The 17528-nt window shown below is 38.1% G+C and overlaps 1 protein-coding gene across 2 annotated transcripts; it reads left to right on the forward strand.

Annotated features, from left to right (window-relative positions):
• Window positions 1-14: 14 nt before the first annotated feature.
• DUS4L (dihydrouridine synthase 4 like) lies at window positions 15-16689 on the forward strand. Of its 2 annotated transcripts, none has more exons than XM_043463047.1 (7): window positions 15-236; window positions 5496-5632; window positions 10259-10380; window positions 12642-12759; window positions 13821-13943; window positions 14934-15160; window positions 15859-16689. In XM_043463047.1, the coding sequence occupies exons 2-7, from the start codon at window positions 5517-5519 to the stop codon at window positions 16116-16118; spliced, it is 966 nt and encodes a 321-aa protein (XP_043318982.1). In that variant the 5' UTR covers window positions 15-236; window positions 5496-5516; the 3' UTR covers window positions 16119-16689. The 2 variants fall into 2 exon arrangements, with proteins under 2 accessions (XP_043318982.1, XP_043318983.1); XM_043463048.1 differs by having other exon boundaries at window positions 30-932.
• Window positions 16690-17528: the final 839 nt, after the last annotated feature.

Consider the following 17528-nt stretch of genomic DNA (forward strand, 5'->3'; position numbering starts at 1 on the left):
GATGATGACGCAGAATGTCGGCGCCGCACACTCTGCCCAGTCCGCGGCTCCCGGCAGACTAGGAGGATCTGCTCTACTGTGTTGGACCGAACCTGCCTGTGAGCGGCGTGGGGCCCGGGTCTGGTGGGCACTGAGGGTCCAGCGCGTTGAGGAAGCCGAGGTCGCGGGACGTGCGCTTTCCTCCGTGTCCCGCCGCACCCCCTGCTGCTAGCAGTGTTCTCCGGGCGGAGGAGAAGGTGAGCACCGAGACGTGGCCTCGTCGTTTCCCGCCGAAGCAAGTGTTTAATTAACCTAAGAACAGAGGCCTCTTGATGGAGGCAAGAGAGCGGAGGCTTCTGGGAACTTCGTTTGCACGCCTGTAATACGGCTGGCGGGTGTTAATAACTACCTACCTGTATCTGCTTCCCTTGTGGCTCAGCTGGTAAAGAAACCGCCTGCAGTGTGGGAGACATGACATGGGTTCGATCCCTGGGTTCGGAAGATCCCCTGGAGGAGGGAAAGGCTACCCACTCCAGTATTCTGGCCTGGAGAATCCCATGGGCTTTACAAGTCGATGGTGTCGCAAAGAGTCGGACACGACTGAGCGACTTTCATGTCACCTGTATCTGCCACATGCCTTGCTTCGGATTCTTGGAGTAAAGGCAAGTGGAGAAAGCTTGGAGAGGAAAGTTGCCACGAATGAATACTGGGGAGAATTAGGAAGAGCCGAAAATCGGTGAAGTAGGACAACTGAAACAGAAATAAGTGGGACCTACTCTCCCATGAGACAGTATCCTTAGGATTTTTCTACTGCTTAGCTTCAGCCACGTGTTGTGAGCGACACCAGACTTATTACAAATTGATGAATTTTCCATTTTTTGAGCTGTAAGATCGAGTTAGTTCCCATTACATCGGCACTGTTCACCTCTACTTCTCCCTCGATAAATTAACAGGTCAGCCACACGTATGCAAGAAGCTTAAGCTTTTCTTTGTAAAAAGATCATACGTTTTCCTTTGTGTACAGTGAGTATGTACACAGGGAACCAATTTTTCCCAGTGCAAGAACTACAGGTTCTCTTGATTCTGCTAACAGGTTTTCGAGAATGTGAAATATACTTAACCGTGCCAAACGCTGTTTGAAGTATTTTACAAATCTAAACGCATTAGATACTCATAAGAACTCAAGCAAGCAAGTCTCAGCTCACTGCCTTATGCTTAGCCTTGACTTTGTCGCAGAGGTTCTTCCCTAATATATTTGATATCAAATATATCAAATCCTGGTGTGAATAGGATTGATTGTTCTGAATGGAGGTCTCACAAATTGCCAAGAGCAATGTGCCCAGAGTCACGTTAGTTTTCATTATCAATAATAAACAAAATTCGACTAATAATTTTTAAATAAGCATTGTCTTTGAATTATGGATCATTTTTCCTTTCCTGGCTTTTACATCAAAAAGTTGCAGAATATTCATTCATTCAATGAAGAATTTTGAATCTCTACCTGTATATACCAGCATGAGTGTAAAAACATTAGACTCAATTCCTGTCTTATCCCGAAGGAGCTAACAGGTACATACAAACCCATTTAAACAAAACAGTAGTATCACGTGCTTTGGAGGATGTGGATTTGTTTATCCCAAAGCTTAACTGTACATTAAAATCACCTGGAAATCTTTAACAACCACGGATACCTATATCCTAAGCCCAGATATTCACATGTAATTGCTCTGGGGTATCATTTGGGCATCCTGCTTGAAATCTCCCTACCTCATTCTAATGTACAACGAAAATTGAGAACTACTGATTTCTTCATTCAGCAAAAACAAGGGAACTCTTCTTTGTGCCATGTAAGGGAATAAGAGTGAATAAGAATGAAATTATTCCCGCTAAAGTCACAGTGACCTAATTGCCATTGGACTAGCTTTTTAGTCTTGACCTCACCTGACTCTTCTGTGATGTTTAAGATGCTCATCCCCTCCTTCCTTTGTAATAATATACCCCTCTCTTGGCTTCTAAATATCAATGTTTCAAGTTTATTACTTCCAGCTCCCAAGTTCACCTTGCTGTCTCCTTTATATTCAAATATTCTCTCCCTTTTTACTTAAATGTTGGTGCTTTTAATGACTTCTACACAATATGGTACCCATAAGTACTTTGTCCATCTTTTTAGTTTCAACATATTACCTAGAGGTTCACTTCAGTCGCTCAGTCCGACTCTTTGAGACCCCATGGACTGTAGCACGCCAGGCTTCTCTGTCCATCGCCAACTCAAACTCGTATCCATCAAGTCAGTGATGCCATCCAGCCACCTCATCCTCTGTCGTCCCCTTCTCCTGCTGCATTCAATCTTTCCCAGCATCAGGGTCTTTTCCAAAGAGTCAGTTCTTCACATCAGGTGGCCAAAGTATTGGAGTTTCCGCTTTAGCATCAGTCCTTCCAATGAATATTCAGGACTGATTTCCTTTCAGATGGACTGGTTTGATCTCCTTGAAGTCCAAGAGTCTTCAACACCACAGTTCAAAAGCATCCATTCTTCGGCGCTCAGCTTTCTTTATACTCCAGTTCTCACATCCATACATGACTACTGGAAAAACCATAGCTTTGTTGGCAAAGTAATGTCTCTGCTTTCTAATATGCTGTCTAGGTTGGTCATATCTTTTTTCCCAAAGAGCAAGTGTCTTTTTAATTTCATAGCTGCAGTCACCATCTGCAATGATTTTGGAGGCCAAGAAAATAGTCTTTCACTGTTTTCATTATTTCCCCATCTATTTGCCATGAAATGATGGGACCAGATGCCGTGATCTTCGTTTTCTGAATGTTGAGTTTTAAGCCAACTTTTTCACTCTCCTCTTTCACCTTCATCAAGAGGCTTTTTAGTTCTTCACTTTCTGCCATAAGGGTGCTGTCATCTGCGTACCGAGGCTATTGATATTTCTCCTGGCAGTCTTAATTCCAGCTTGTGCTTCATCCAGCCTGGCATTTCACATGATGTACTCTACATATAAGTTAAATAAGCAGAGTGACAGTATATAGCCTTGACATACTCCTTTCCCGATTTGAAACCAGTCTGTTGTTCCATGTCCAGTTCCAACTGTTGCTTCTTGACCTGCATACATATTTCTCAGGAGGCAGGTAAGGTGGTCTGGTTTTCCCATCTCTTAAAGAATTTTCCACAATTCATTGTGATCCACACAGTCAAAGGCTTTGGCATAGTCAATAAAGCAGAAGTAGATGTTTTTCTGGAACTCTCTTGCTTTTTCAATGATCAAACGGATGTTGACAATTTGATCTCTGGTTTAACCTAGAGGTTAAAGACTCTCAATCTGTATCTCTAGCTTTTTCTTGAGAATCATATCTATATAACCCATATGAGGCATCACCATCTGGAAATCAGCTGAGTACCTCTTTGATGTGCCCAAGCATTGACTCATGTTTCCCTGCCAAAACCTGTCTGTTCTTCCTTCTGGTTCTCTGTCTCATTGATTGCAGTTGCCATCCACCAGTCTCTAAAGCCAAAAATGTTGACGTCACCCTAGTATTCTTTCTTACCACATATAACTTGTGCTGTCATCAGGTGATTTCCAACCCTTAAATGTCTTGCTAGTTTATTTTTATTTCTAAATAGCTCCTAAATGCATTCTCTTTCCTCTTTCCTCACTCCTAGACTCCCAGGTCAGATACTCATTACACATGGCTTGGTCTACTATAGTGGCCTCCTTACTGATGTTTTTATCAACACCCCTAACCCCTCCAGTGAAATCTTTCCAAATCAGAAATTGGATCATGCTTCATTTCCCTGCTAAATTTTTTTCAATTATAACTAGTATACAAGGGGCAGACGAACAACTTACACAAGAATATATGCCCATGGAAGTGTGTCATATGCACATGTTAACATGTTGAGTGCACATGTAAAAATTATCCACAGAGGAGAACAAGTGTCTGACAACCAAGGCCCTAAGGTATAAATCTAAAAAGTCTGAACCTGGTGTATAAAGCCCATTACTATGTAGGCCCTGTCACATCCTGTCTAGTTACAGCTCAGGCGGTGCTGAACTAGTAATGGTTCACTGAAAACATCCAGCATTTTCATGCTGCCATGGTGTTCTTTGTACTGTTCTCTGTAACTGGACACTTCCCCAACTTCAGTGACTCCTCTAGGCAGTTATTTCTACAATGCTGAAATTGTGTCTGAGTGTGTGTATTAGCGTTATCGTGTAAGTTTAATACATTTTTTAAGACACCAAAAATATTTTCATCTGTGTTCTCAGCATGTAGCAGGAACTTAATCTTTGTTGAATGGATAAAAATAAGATCAACTGGGATTCCAAGAACATTGTCGGGGTCCTCGGGATGGGGAATTAAGAATACAGGGACTATGAGCTGATGAAGATGGGCTCAGGGTTTAATTAAAGGTACCACTTAGTTGACACACCTCTAAATGTTTGTTGTCAGATGATAAATGGTGATAAACTGATAAACAGTGATCAGTAAAACTAGTTTCTTAGTCCACCTGTACATTCTACCTAAGGAAATTAAATTATTAGTTTATATTTAGGTTATATCAATACTTTAAGATTTAGCCAACCAAAAAATTTCATGGTGAGCAATTAGACTTTTCTAAAGTCGGCCAATATTTGTTTTTCAATTACTAAGGCCAAGATTGGAATATAGTAAGCAGCCAACACTATGAAATGATAAGATTTTAAGTACAATATAGTAACTGTAAAACACTTAGGAATTACCTAATTTAATCACTTGTCCCTCTGGGTATAATAGTGATTTACTGTGCAGCTATGTGATTACAATTGAGATTTGCATGAAACAATGTTCACAAAACATTTAAATGTTTAAAAATATAATTAAAAATTTGTTTGCTTTCTGATTCAAATAAAAAGAATAGGATTTGAGAATAAGAATAAACATTAAACATACCAGTATATCTTTTGAAATGCTTGGTACTTAAGCTGTTCTGTTACTACCATTTAACTTTCCTGGATAAAAAAAAATGATATTTCAAAGTGATATTTCAATATCATTTCAAATGATATTTCAATATCAAAATGGTATTTCATACTTAGTACTATATATGAATTGATTCAATCAAATTTCTTGGTTAAATCAATGCCAAACAAAGTAAAATGGAAAAACTATAATAACATGTATTCTAGGAAAATATCTTCTAGTTTTCCACATCCTGAACACTTATTAATTTGAGCAGAAATTGTTACTATAGTCAGTTAAGTATAGAATTCAAAAGTGTTAGTTTTTGATTTGAACAAGCATAATTTATATAAAATATAAATGTTATAATTTCACAGTATGCTAAAAACTATCCATGACGTATAAATAAAGTCAGAATAGGCAGTATCCTATTCAATACTGTGAAAAGAAACTAAGATCCCTAAGCCTACAAAACCTAATGAAAAACTCCTGTTCTTGGCAATTGAAATTGTAAGAATGATGGGATTCAAGTGAAAGTGCCTTCCTCCATGCAAACTAATTGTCTTTTTCAGATTTGAAACAAATCTGTTTTCATGAAGAGTGACTGCATACAAACTACAACATGTCAAGAAAGAAAAAAAGATCCAATAGAAATGTTTCATTCTGGGCAGCTGGTCAAAGTCTGTGCCCCAATGGTGCGGTATTCAAAGTAAGTGTTGTTAAATGGTTAATGAGCTTAGGTTTGATTTCCTTTTTATGCTCTGACTTTTTAAAAATTAAGACCACCCCACCACATGGATCTTCAAATGCCTAGCTTTGGGACTAGGATACAGACTTGAGTCCTGATGCTGTTACCTGCCTGGCATGTGTATGATCTAAGTGGTCACAGTATTTGTCTTTTTAAGACTGGCTTATTTCACTGAGCGTAATCCTCAAGGTTTACTCATGTGTACCATGTATCAGAATTTTCTTCCTTTTTAAGAATGAATAATATTCCATTGTGTGTATATATTACATTTTGTTTATCCATTCATTCATTCAGCCCAGCTTGAGTTGCTTCCATCTTTTGACTCTTGAGAATAATGTTTCTATGAACATGGATATATAAATATCTTTTTGAGACCTTGCTTTTGGTTCTTTGGGGTATTTGCCCAGAAGTGGAATTGCTAGATTATGTGGCAGTTCTGTTTTTAATTTTTGTGGAATTGCCCTGCTGTTTACTATAGTAGCTACACCATTTTACATTCCTACCAGCAGTGTATAGGAGTTTCAGTTTCTCAGCATTCTCACCAACACTTACTGTTTCTTGGGGTGGTTGGTGTTTTAATAGCCATCCTAATGAATGTGAATTGTCTCATTGTGGTTTTTATTTGTATCTTTTTAGTGATGTCAAGCATCTTTTCCTGTGCTCATTGGCCATTTGGGTATCTTCTTTGGAGAAATCTCTTCAAACCCTTTGCCCATTTTTTAATCAAGATTGTTTGGTTTTTTTGTTGTCCCAGTTTCGCTTGCTCTTGAGTTTTAAGAGCCCTTTATGAGCGACTTCACTTTCACTTTTCACTTTTATGCATTGGAGAAGGAAATGGCAACCCACTCCAGTGTTCTTGCCTGGAGAATCCCAGGGACGGGGTCGCACAGAGTCGGACACGACTGAAGTGACTTAGCAGTAGCAGTAGCAGTTATATTTTATAGACAGATCTTTTGTCAGATAGGTGGCTTGCATACGTGTTCCCCTGGCATGTAGCTTGTTTTCTCATTCTCTTACCGTGCCTTTTGCAGAGCAAAAGTTTTTACTTAATGATGAAGTCCATCTTATCAATATTTCCTTTGCAGATTGTGCTTTTGTTTTCAAGTATAAGAAGTCTTTATGTAGCTCTAGATATTAAAGATTGTGTCCTACTTTTTTTTCTTAAAGTCTTCTAGTTTATGTTTTACATTTAAGTTCATAATTCCTTGTTTCTATATAAGTGTGAGACTTAGGCTCAGGTTGGTTGGTTTATTGTTTTTGCTGACAGTTGTCTATTCCAGCACCATTTGTTGAAAAGGCTGTCTTTCCATTATTGAATTACTTTTGCATCTTTATCAAAACTAAGCTGAGCATGTGTATATGGTTCTTTTCTGCACTCTCTGGTCTGTTGATCTGTGTGTCCCTCTACCAGTCCCACACAGTCTTGATTACTGTCAGTTCAGTTCAGTTCAGTCGCTCAGTCGTGTCCAACTCTTTGCAACCCCATGAACTGCAGCACGCCAGGCCTCCCTGTCCATCACCAAGTCCTGGAGTCCACACAAACCCATGTGCATTGTGTCAGTGATGCCATCCAACCATCTCATCCTCTGTGGTTCCCTTCTCCTCCTGCCCTCAATCTTTCCCAGCATCAGAATCTTTTCAAATGAGTCAACTCTTCACATCAGGTGGCCGAAGTATTGGAGTTTCAGCTCCAATATCAGTCCTTCCAATGAACACCCAGGACTGATCTCCTTTAGGATGGACTGGTTGGATCTCCTTGTATTCCAAGGGACTCTGAAGTGTCTTCTCCAACACCACAGTTTAAAAGCATCAATTCTTTGACGCTCAGCTTTCTTTGTAGTCCAACTTTCAGATCCATCATGACTACTGGAAAAACCATAGCCTTGACTAGACGGACCTTTGTTGGCAAAGTAATGTCTCTGCTTTTTAATATGCTGTCTAGGTTGGGCATAACTTTCCTTCCAAGGAGTAAGCGTCTTTTAATTTCATGGCTGCGATCACCATCTGCAGTGATTTGGGAGCCCCAAAAAATAATGTCTGACACTGTTTCCCCATCTATTTGCCATGAAGTGATGGGACTGGATGCCATGATCTTAGTTTTCTGAATGTTGAGCTTTAAGCCAACTTTTCCACTCTCCTCTTTCACTTTCATCAAGAGGCTTTTTAGTTCCTCTTCACTTTCTGCCGTAAGGGTGGTGTCATCTGCATATCTGAGGTTATTGATATTTCTCCCGGCAATCTTGATTCCAGCCTGTGCTTCCTCCAGCCCAGGGTTCCTCATGATGTACTCTGCATATAAGTTAAATAAGCAGGGTAACAATATACAGCCTTGACATACTCCTTTTCCTATTTGGAACCAGTCTGTTGTTCCATGTCCAGTTCTAACTGGTGCTTCCTGACCTGTATACAGGTTTCTCAAGAGGCAGGTCAGGTGGTCTGGTATTCCCATCTCTTTCAGAATTTTCCACAGTTTATTGTAATAAGTCTTGAAATTAAGTAATCTGATAAATCCCACTTTTCTTTTTCAAAATTGTTTTAGCTAGTTCCTTTGCCTTTCCAAATGAATTTTAGGATGATCTTTTCTCTACCTACAAAAAAAATCTTAGTGGAATTTTCATAAGAATTGTATTAAATATGCAGATCAATTTGGGGAGAATTGAATTCCTTGTTGCGTTGAGTCTCCTTATGAACACAGCATCCCTCCATTTATTTAGATTTTCTTTACTTCCTTCATCAGTGTTGTATAGTTTTCAGCATACAAATTCTGTCCATATTTTGTTAGGCTTACACTCAGTTATTATACTTTTAATTTTGGTGTTCATTTGTTCATTGCTGGTATATAGAAGTAAAATTGCTTTTTGTGTTTTATTCTTACATTCTGTGACTTTGCTATGTTTACTTATTGCTTCTAGGAGGTTCCTCTTATAAATTCCTTAGGGTTATCTAAGTAGACAGTTATGTCACTTGCAAATAGAGATAGTTTTACTTCTTCCTTTCCATCTGATGCCTTTTATTTCATTTTCATGCCTCATTGCACTGACTAAAGTTCCAACACTATGCTGAATAAGAATGATGAGAGCAGACATCTTTCCCTTGTTCTTGATCTGGGGGGAGAAGTATTCTTTCACCTTTAAGTATAATATGAAGTGTAGAATTTTTTGTCAGAGAAGGCAATGGCACCCCACTCCAGTACTCTTGCCTGGAATATCCCATGGACAGAGGAGCCTGGTAGGCTGCAATCCATGGGGTTGCTCAGTTGGACACAATTGAGCAAATTCACTTTCACTTTTCACTTTCATGCACTGGAGAAGGAAATGGCCACCCACTCTAGTGTTCTTGCCTGGAGAATCCCAGGGATGGGGGAGCCTGGTGGGCTGCCATCTATGGGGTCGCGCAGAGTCAGACACGACTGAAGCTACTCAGCAGCAGCAGCAGCATAATTTTTTGTGGATGTTCCTCATCAAGTTGAGAAAGTTCCTTCTATTCCTGTTTTTCTGGGAGGTTTTAGGTTTTAATCCTGAATGCTGTTTTATCAAGTGCTTTTTCTGCATCAGTTGATACAGTCATGTGATTTTTTTTTTTCTTTAGCCTGTTAAATGGTGGATTACAGTGCTTGATTCTGAATATTGAAACTTCTGCTCTAACTAGCTTTTTCTGATACCGCCACAGCAGGGGAAGGATGAGAAAGCACCACCTCATTACACTCAGGTAGAGGTAGAAGTCTAGGTTTTCCACTTGGTCTCCTTTGACACCCCAGGGGCATAAGGCTCCTCATTACCACTGAGCGGAGCTAAGAGTTCCAGCTACCCATGCAGGGGGTGGCCTGGTAACTGCTGAGCAATGATGAAAGGTCTGGCTCTTCACTAAGCATTCTCTGACACTGTTCCTGGGGTGAGGGAGAGGGGTGCCTTGCTGCTGCACTGTTGGTGTAGAATTCCAGGCTCCCCACTTGGTCTCCACTGATAGCTTCCTTGTTTCTGGCCAGCAAGGATTAAAGTCCCAGTTCCCCACCTGGCATTCTCTAACACCACTGTGGGACGGGCATTAGAGAACTTTGTGACAGCTTTGGAAGGCTAGAAGTCCAGGCTCCCCACTCAAGCTTTGCTTGTGGAGGTGCAGGCCACAGATTTTTCTCTGGTGTTGGGCTAGAGTCGAGTTGTTATTATCTAAAAGCTTGCTAGGCTGCCCCCTTCTTGGTCCTTGGGGTAGAATGAGCAGGCTTTTGCTGGGACTGTTTCTGTCTGCATCCATTGCTGTTTCCAGGTTGCCAGCTTCTTCAGTTTCAAACCTAGGATATTTGAGGGGAAAACAAAACTCGCAGAACTCACCACTGTCATTCCTTAGGTCCTGCCCAAGGTCACTAGCCTGTCTGCTCTCTTCTCTCCCCCTTTCAGAGTTTGCTTATGTTTGTTTTGTATATAATATCCAGAGTTTTTAGTTACACTAAGCAGGAGGGATAGGAAAAGTACATCTACTGCATCTTTCTGTAGCAGAACTTTAATAAATATTTAATGAATAACTAAACTCTGAAGAAGATAGGATTATCATGCTTTCTGAATGCCTAATTAAAGTTTTATATGCTCACAGGTTGTCTTTTAGAACACTAGTCAGAAAATACGATTGTGATCTGTGCTATACACCTATGATAGTTGCTGCTGATTTTGTCAGATCTGCAAAAGCCAGAGACAGTGAATTTACCACAAATCAAGGTATGTGAAAGCCAGAGTTTTCTGTCTTTGTAAAACTTAAAAAACAAAAGAACAACAACAAAAAAAACCTCAACACTCTTGTCTAATCAGACAACAGAATTAATTCAGAGAGTTTATTTTAAAGTCTTTCGGTTTTCTGTAAATTTTTAATAAGTTTTTTACAATGTGCTTTTCCTCAGTGCCTTGTAAACTATGAATAATTTATCAAAGTGTCACTCAGCCTTCATTCAGGCCCCTATTCTCTCACCTGGCAGATTCCTATCTCACTGCCGCCAGCCTTATCCCATCCCAAACTGTCCTGCAGACAGCTCCAAGTGAGCTCTCTGGAACTTAAATTTGATCACTTTTTTTCTCTAACTCAAAATCCTCCTTAGACCTCTCATTACCTGAAGCAGTGGTTCTCAATGTGTGATTTCCCAGACCAGTTAGCATCAGCATTATCTGAAAACTCACTAGAAATGGAAATTCCAGACTCCACTCCAAGCCTGCTTTATCAGAAACTCGGTATGTCACAAGCAGTCTGTGCTTTTGAAAGCCCTTCAGGTGCTTCTGAGCTTGCTAAAGATTGAGAGCCACTGACCTAAAGAGGAAAATGCCCACACGTGTAGATAATATAGAAAGTTCTTCATGATCTAGAACACTGAACACATGTTCTGCAGGTTTATCTTACATCAGTTTTTCTCCATGGCCCACCAACTTTATTCTTCAAAATACTAAGTTATTTTAAGTCCCTGAACATGCCCTGATCTCTCACATGCTCCACCTAGAGTATCCTTCTTAGTCAGGCCTGTCCCCTTAGCCCTGTCTGTCTGGGAAAGGACACTTCATACGTCTTAATGCTCTAAAGTTGTGACTAAGGAACTTTCCTAATCATGCTCCGTTCATGTCCATTTCCTAAGCACAGGCTTTTTCTTGTACTTAATCGTACTGTGCTGTGATTTCCTCCTTACGTGCCTGTCTCTCCCCCTAGACAATGGGCTTCTTGAGGGTTGGAATTTTTTTCTTGGGGATTTGTATCCTCAGCTTCTAACCCAGCGTTGAAAATATATTTGACCAATAAATGGTTGTAAAATTGAAATTTTATAACTCTCTTGAGTTACAAAGCAGAAGGAACCCTACCTATATCCTCAGGAAAAAACTTATTCTCCATTCCTCTGATAATCCTGTAAATCAGTAGATTGCCATAGAAATTCTGAGTCAGTGGAACTAGAGCCATAGCAAGAAATCTGCATTTTGGTAAATACTCAGTAAATCTCTTACAGGTAATCTTAAAAAAAAACTTTAGAAAAGTCAAAATACATCTATTCAAAATCTATAACGTCCAAAGATGAGGAAAATATGTCCTTTAAAACCTAGGAATGTTCTGATACATTTGGCTATATTAAAATTTAGACTGTTATATATAAGAAAAGGGCACAGATAATACTCAAAGACAAACTAAAAACTGGAGAAAATAGAATATTTTGATGTTTATGGTAGATAGCAGAACTAATCGTTTTATTTTTAAATTTAAATAATAAAAAGGGAGCAACCAAAAGAAAAATTGCACAAAGAGAACTCTGTAAAAAGTATGGAGAGAGAGGCTACAAATAAAAAATATGTTGTTACATATACAGTGTAGGATAAGTTGTAAGGAAACCAGAACTGTCATCCATATTGGTGTATATGTATATCAGTAAACTCTTCTAAGAAAATTTTGTAGTATCTTTCAAAATGTTAATACCTACCCAGCAGTTATACTCCTAGGAATTTACTTCATGAATATACTCACAAAAATATGTATGTAAGAGTATCTTCATTGCAACATTATTTGCAAGAGCCTCAAATAAAAAACAGTCTGTAGTTCACCCATCATAGTGGAATATGCACTAAAAAGAGGAAAATAGGTCTCCATATAGATCCCAGGTACATCAGGGGAAAACACCATAGGGATAGCAATGTATTTAGAATGTTAACGTTTGCTTAAATTTTACAGGTGTTCGTAATGTTTTAGAATGCAGTATAATCTCACCTTTAGGAAAGGAGTCTGTTTGGCAAAAGTGTTATACTTTTCATTTTATCAAATTTTGTACTGTTTGAATTTGTACCAAGTCTACATTGCATGTAATAATTTAAAATATTTTAAATTATTTTAATGCTATCTTGTTTGAACACATGCTTCTTAGTCTAAAAATAGAATTTTATCCTGTACAAACATTAAAATTTGTTATCTCATGTGTGTGTTTCTGTGAATTTTAATGTTGAGCTGTTCATTTTATCAGGTGATTGCCCATTGATTGTTCAGTTTGCTGCTAATGATGCAAGACTTTTATCTGATGCTGCTCGTATAGTCTGTCCTTATGCGAATGGAATAGACATTAACTGTGGTTGCCCTCAGAGGTAAAGCTCAAAGAAGTTAGAAGAATTTTCAAAAGATTAGGAAAAACTGGTGAACATGGTAAACTATCATTCTGGTATTCCAAAAACTGAAAAGTAAGGAAAATAGACATAAAGAACTTGGGCTCTAAGAAGCAAGAAAAACTAAGGAAATATTTTGAAACACACATGCAAAGATATTTTCTGATGGCTGCAACAGTGTATAGAGCCTTGACAAGTTTTTGTCTCACCTCACCACTAGAATTTTTTTATGTGTGGATCTGCCTTGAACCTCATCCATAAGTAGTTATGTGAGACTCTGATGTTTATAACAACCCCTAAAATGTGTTTTTACTGCTATATTAGACATACTTGCTCCAAGCACTGTGATTCTATGATTTTGGAGATCACCACTTGTTTTCTCTTACTTAATTTCAGTTATAAGAATACCTTCTTATAATTACCTTTTCTCCTTATACTACAGTTACTTGGTTGAGTCTGAGTCTATCAACTGGGTGTTGATAGAATGTGCTTAATTTGATGATAATATCCTTAGCTCTTGGCACCATACTAGATTATCTGTCTATAATTCAAAATATGTTCAAAGAATGAAGTCAAGGTTTTACATATAACATAATCCAAATCAGATTAGACATGTTTGTATACTCATTAGTAGAGTTCAATAAGCTGTTTAGTGCTGTTGGAATGCTGTAAGCCAAAAATATCTTTCTACTCTTAAGATTAATAAAACTTCTTGTTATGTATAATAAACATCACATTTGGAGTTGAAAAATTCTGAAGTAATTACAATTAATTACAAATACTTAAATCTGTTTTGGTTGAATGAACTTTAATTTTCTCGCTTGCCAGTGAAAGCCATTTCCCCTAAATACTTCTTGATCTGGGAACATGTTTTCCTAATCTTGATACACTTAGAAATGTTGGATCTATGAATTTTAAAAAGTACGATTCCATTCCAGATTGCTCGGTAGAGAAATAGATAAATGCACTTACTGTGCTTTTAGAATTGCATCTTCTCTTCCAGTTGTTTACCATTTATTTGTTGTTATGTTTACTTTATGAAGGTGGGCATTGGCAGAAGGTTATGGAGCTTGCTTAATAAACAAGCCAGAGCTTGTTCGAGATATGGTGAAACAAGTAAGAAATCAAGTGGAAAACCCCCGATTTTCAGTATCTATTAAAATAAGGTAAAGGTAATATTTCAATCTCTTGGTATGCTAGTCCGTCCATTACTCAGGAAATAAAAGAATATTCCTTTTGTCTGGAGATGTGGAGATGTCTCCTTTTAGTATGCAGGCATCTGCGTTGCTTCAGTCATGTATGACTCTTTGTGACCTCATGGACTGTAGCCCACCAGGCTCCTCCTCCATTGGATTCTCCAGGCAAGAATACTAGAGTGGGTTGCCATGCCCTCCTCCAGGGGCTCTTCCTTACCCAGGAATCGAACCTGCGTCTCCTATGTCTCCTGCATTGCCAGGCGGATTCTTTAGCCACTGAGCCACCTGAGAAGCCCCACATAGGGCATCTAGAATATGAAAATGTTGAAACAAAGATGCTTAGTGAATTAATAGATACCATAATTTTAATTTATAATTCAAAACAATTTCTCCATATTTAACAAAAATTAAAATATCCCTTTATTATTGAAAAACTCACTCCCAAAAGAAACAGCTTTTTCCATGTACTATTTAAATAACTAATGCTAAGAAACACTTCTGATACCAAGAGTGGAAAATAGGAATAATATTTGCACTAAAATTTCACATCGAAAACTAAAAATTATAGTTTTTTGGTGACAGGTTAAAAACATATTTTGATAAATTATTACAATTCTCCCACTTGTGGATTGGAGCATGCACATATTACAATAGCAACTTTCAATGCATCTGTGATAGTACTTTGATGAATCTTTCAGTTACCAAAGCCAAAAAAGAGCCACACTAGGTAACAGGTTTTTGTCATTCTCTTGTTGCCAATAGTGAAATAGCTAAATTCAAGATCTTGAATGGGAACTGATACCTGAACAAAACTTTACTGATAGTGGTATGTGGTGATAATATGAACAGCACAGCTAAACTAAATAATGTAGTAGATGAAATAATGTTCTGTTTAGTTTATTGATATTAGCATTAAGATTTGTGTACTGTAAAAAGATAGATGTGATTTTGAAATTATAGGATCCATGATGACCTTACAAGAACTGTAGATCTCTGTCGAAAGGCTGAAGCAACAGGAGTTTCCTGGATTACAGTCCATGGAAGAACTGTTGAGGAAAGACATCAGCCAGTTCACTATGAGGCCATTAAAATAATTAAGGAAAGTATGTCTATACCTATAGTTGCTAACGGAGACATCAGAAGCTTAAAAGAAGCAGAAAATGTGTGGCATATTACTGGGACAGATGGTAAGAAGTCATTTGACTTTTTTGTTTTTTAATTAGAAAAATTAAAAAATGGGGGTGGGAGAGTAATGTTAATGGAATTTTCATTATTTTTCTTTCAAATGGAGCCGTATTTTCCTGTTGTACCAATTTAAGCTAAGCAAATTACTAAAATGTTAATCCTTCGACTTAGGATCAACAGACTATTTTAATTGGGGGGAATTAGTTCAGTTACTTCTCTGCCACCATCTCATCCACTGACTGACCAGTAGAGGCTACAGAATAGAAATGAGTATTTGTGAATGGAAGAGTGGCTATAGGAGCCAAAGAAACCCCAGACTGCTATGCAGTTTCATTATCCGCCTCAACTTTGGCATATCAAGCCCTGTGATACCTATTGCTAGATGAGAGAATGCAAATAAACTTAACTTCAAGCAAATCCAATTTATAACAATCCAGGTTTACCCTGAAAAAAAGCCCAAAACTAATTTTTAATATAGAAGTATTTAAAATGTTAAAAAAAAAAAAAAAAAGTCTTACACGTTCATTTACACTTGATTGGTTTATAAAAAGTATAAAAATGAATTGTTCAATGAGACTAAGGGCATTATAAAATCTTGTAATAAATTATTTTTTAATATTCTCAGTTTGTTTCATTGAGTTTGACCCCATAACCATGAGTTCTTAATGTGTGGACAAATGAAATATGCTTTAATTTGTAGGTGTGATGGTTGCAAGAGGACTCTTAGCAAACCCGGCCATGTTTGCTGGATATGAGGAAACCCCACTGAAATGCATCTGGGACTGGGTTGACATTGCTCTTGAACTTGGAACTCCTTATATGTGTTTCCATCAACATTTAATGTATATGATGGAAAAGATAACTTCAAGGCAGGAAAAAAAAATATTTAATGCTTTGTCAAGCACATCAGCAGTCTTAGATTATCTTACAGACCATTATGGGATTGACCAGACTTCCTGAATTATTTTCTATCTGCAGTGAAACCATCAAAGGTCACATCTTGGTTTTTACTTTGAATCAGTGACTCTAAAACATTAGTATAAAAACAACGCTCCAACAGAATTTTTAAAAATCACTCCTGGACCACATCCTCAGAGATTCTGGTTCAGTAGATCTCTAGGGTAGACCCAAATTTTAATTTTAAAAAAGATCCTAGGTGTTTCAAACATTGACAGACCTTACTCTGTATCCTATTATGAATTAAAATGTGAGAATTTTTTTCCTAAAGGAATCACATTTTTAACATTTTTAAATAAATAAAACTTTTAATACTAAAAATATGGCTCATATGGTATCTGTTAGTTAACATGAAGTGTTTTAAATGAAAATCAGTGCAGAAAAGTGAGACAGCAAATGCCAACATCTATATGAAATGAAAAGGAAAAAAATTCTGTATAGAATTGCTTTCAGGGCTTAAATTCAAAGTTTAGATTGGAAAATTAAACTGCTGCTGCTAAGTCGCTTCAGTCGTGTCTGACTCTGTGTGACCCCATAGACAGCAGCCCACCAGGCTCCCCCATCCCTGGGATTCTCCAGGCAAGAACACTGGAGTGGGTTGCCATTTCCTTCTCCAATGCATGAAAGTGAAAAGTGAAAGTGAAGTTGCTCAGTCGCATCCAATTCTTTGAGACCCCATGGACTGTAGCCTACCAGGCTCCTCCATCCATGGGATTTTCCAGGCAAGAGTACTGGAGTGGGTTGCCATTCAGGAAAATTAAACTGCTACTTCCTAATTCGTGAATTACACACCTCAAGGTATTTGTTTTAAATTGCATGTAACAAATTAATTAGATGTGATATTTTCTGTAATTTAAAACTAAGGGAGACTTCCCTGGTGATCCAGTAGTTAATACTCCTCCTTCCAGTGCATGGAGGTGCAGGTTCAATCCCTGATTGGGAGCTAAGATCTCATATGCCTCACAGCCATTAAAACCCCAAATGATCTACATCAAAAATAAAAAATCTTTATTAAAAAAAGTGAAGACTCTGTGAAATTCTTTAAATGACATATTTATTATATTTCAAGCCTTCTAAATTCTTAGAAGATTGAGAGCTTGGTAAATATCAGTTCAGTTCAGTTGCTCAGTCTGGTCTGACTTTTTGTGACCCCATGGATTGCAGCATGCCAGGCTTCCCTGTCCATCACTAGCTCCCAAAGCCTACTCAAACTCGTCCATCACATCAGTGATGCCATCCAACCATCTCATCCTCTGTCATCCCCTTCTATCGCCCTCAGTCTTTCCCAGCATCAGGGTCTTTTCCAATGAGTTGGTTCTTTACATCAGGTGGCCAAAGTATCGGCAGTTTCAGCATCAGTCCTGTATATAAATGATACTATTAATTTCTATCTCCTACATCTTAAATATAAAA

Source organism: Cervus canadensis, chromosome 3 (assembly GCF_019320065.1).
Source record: "Cervus canadensis isolate Bull #8, Minnesota chromosome 3, ASM1932006v1, whole genome shotgun sequence".
NCBI classification, from domain to species: Eukaryota; Metazoa; Chordata; class Mammalia; order Artiodactyla; family Cervidae; genus Cervus; species Cervus canadensis.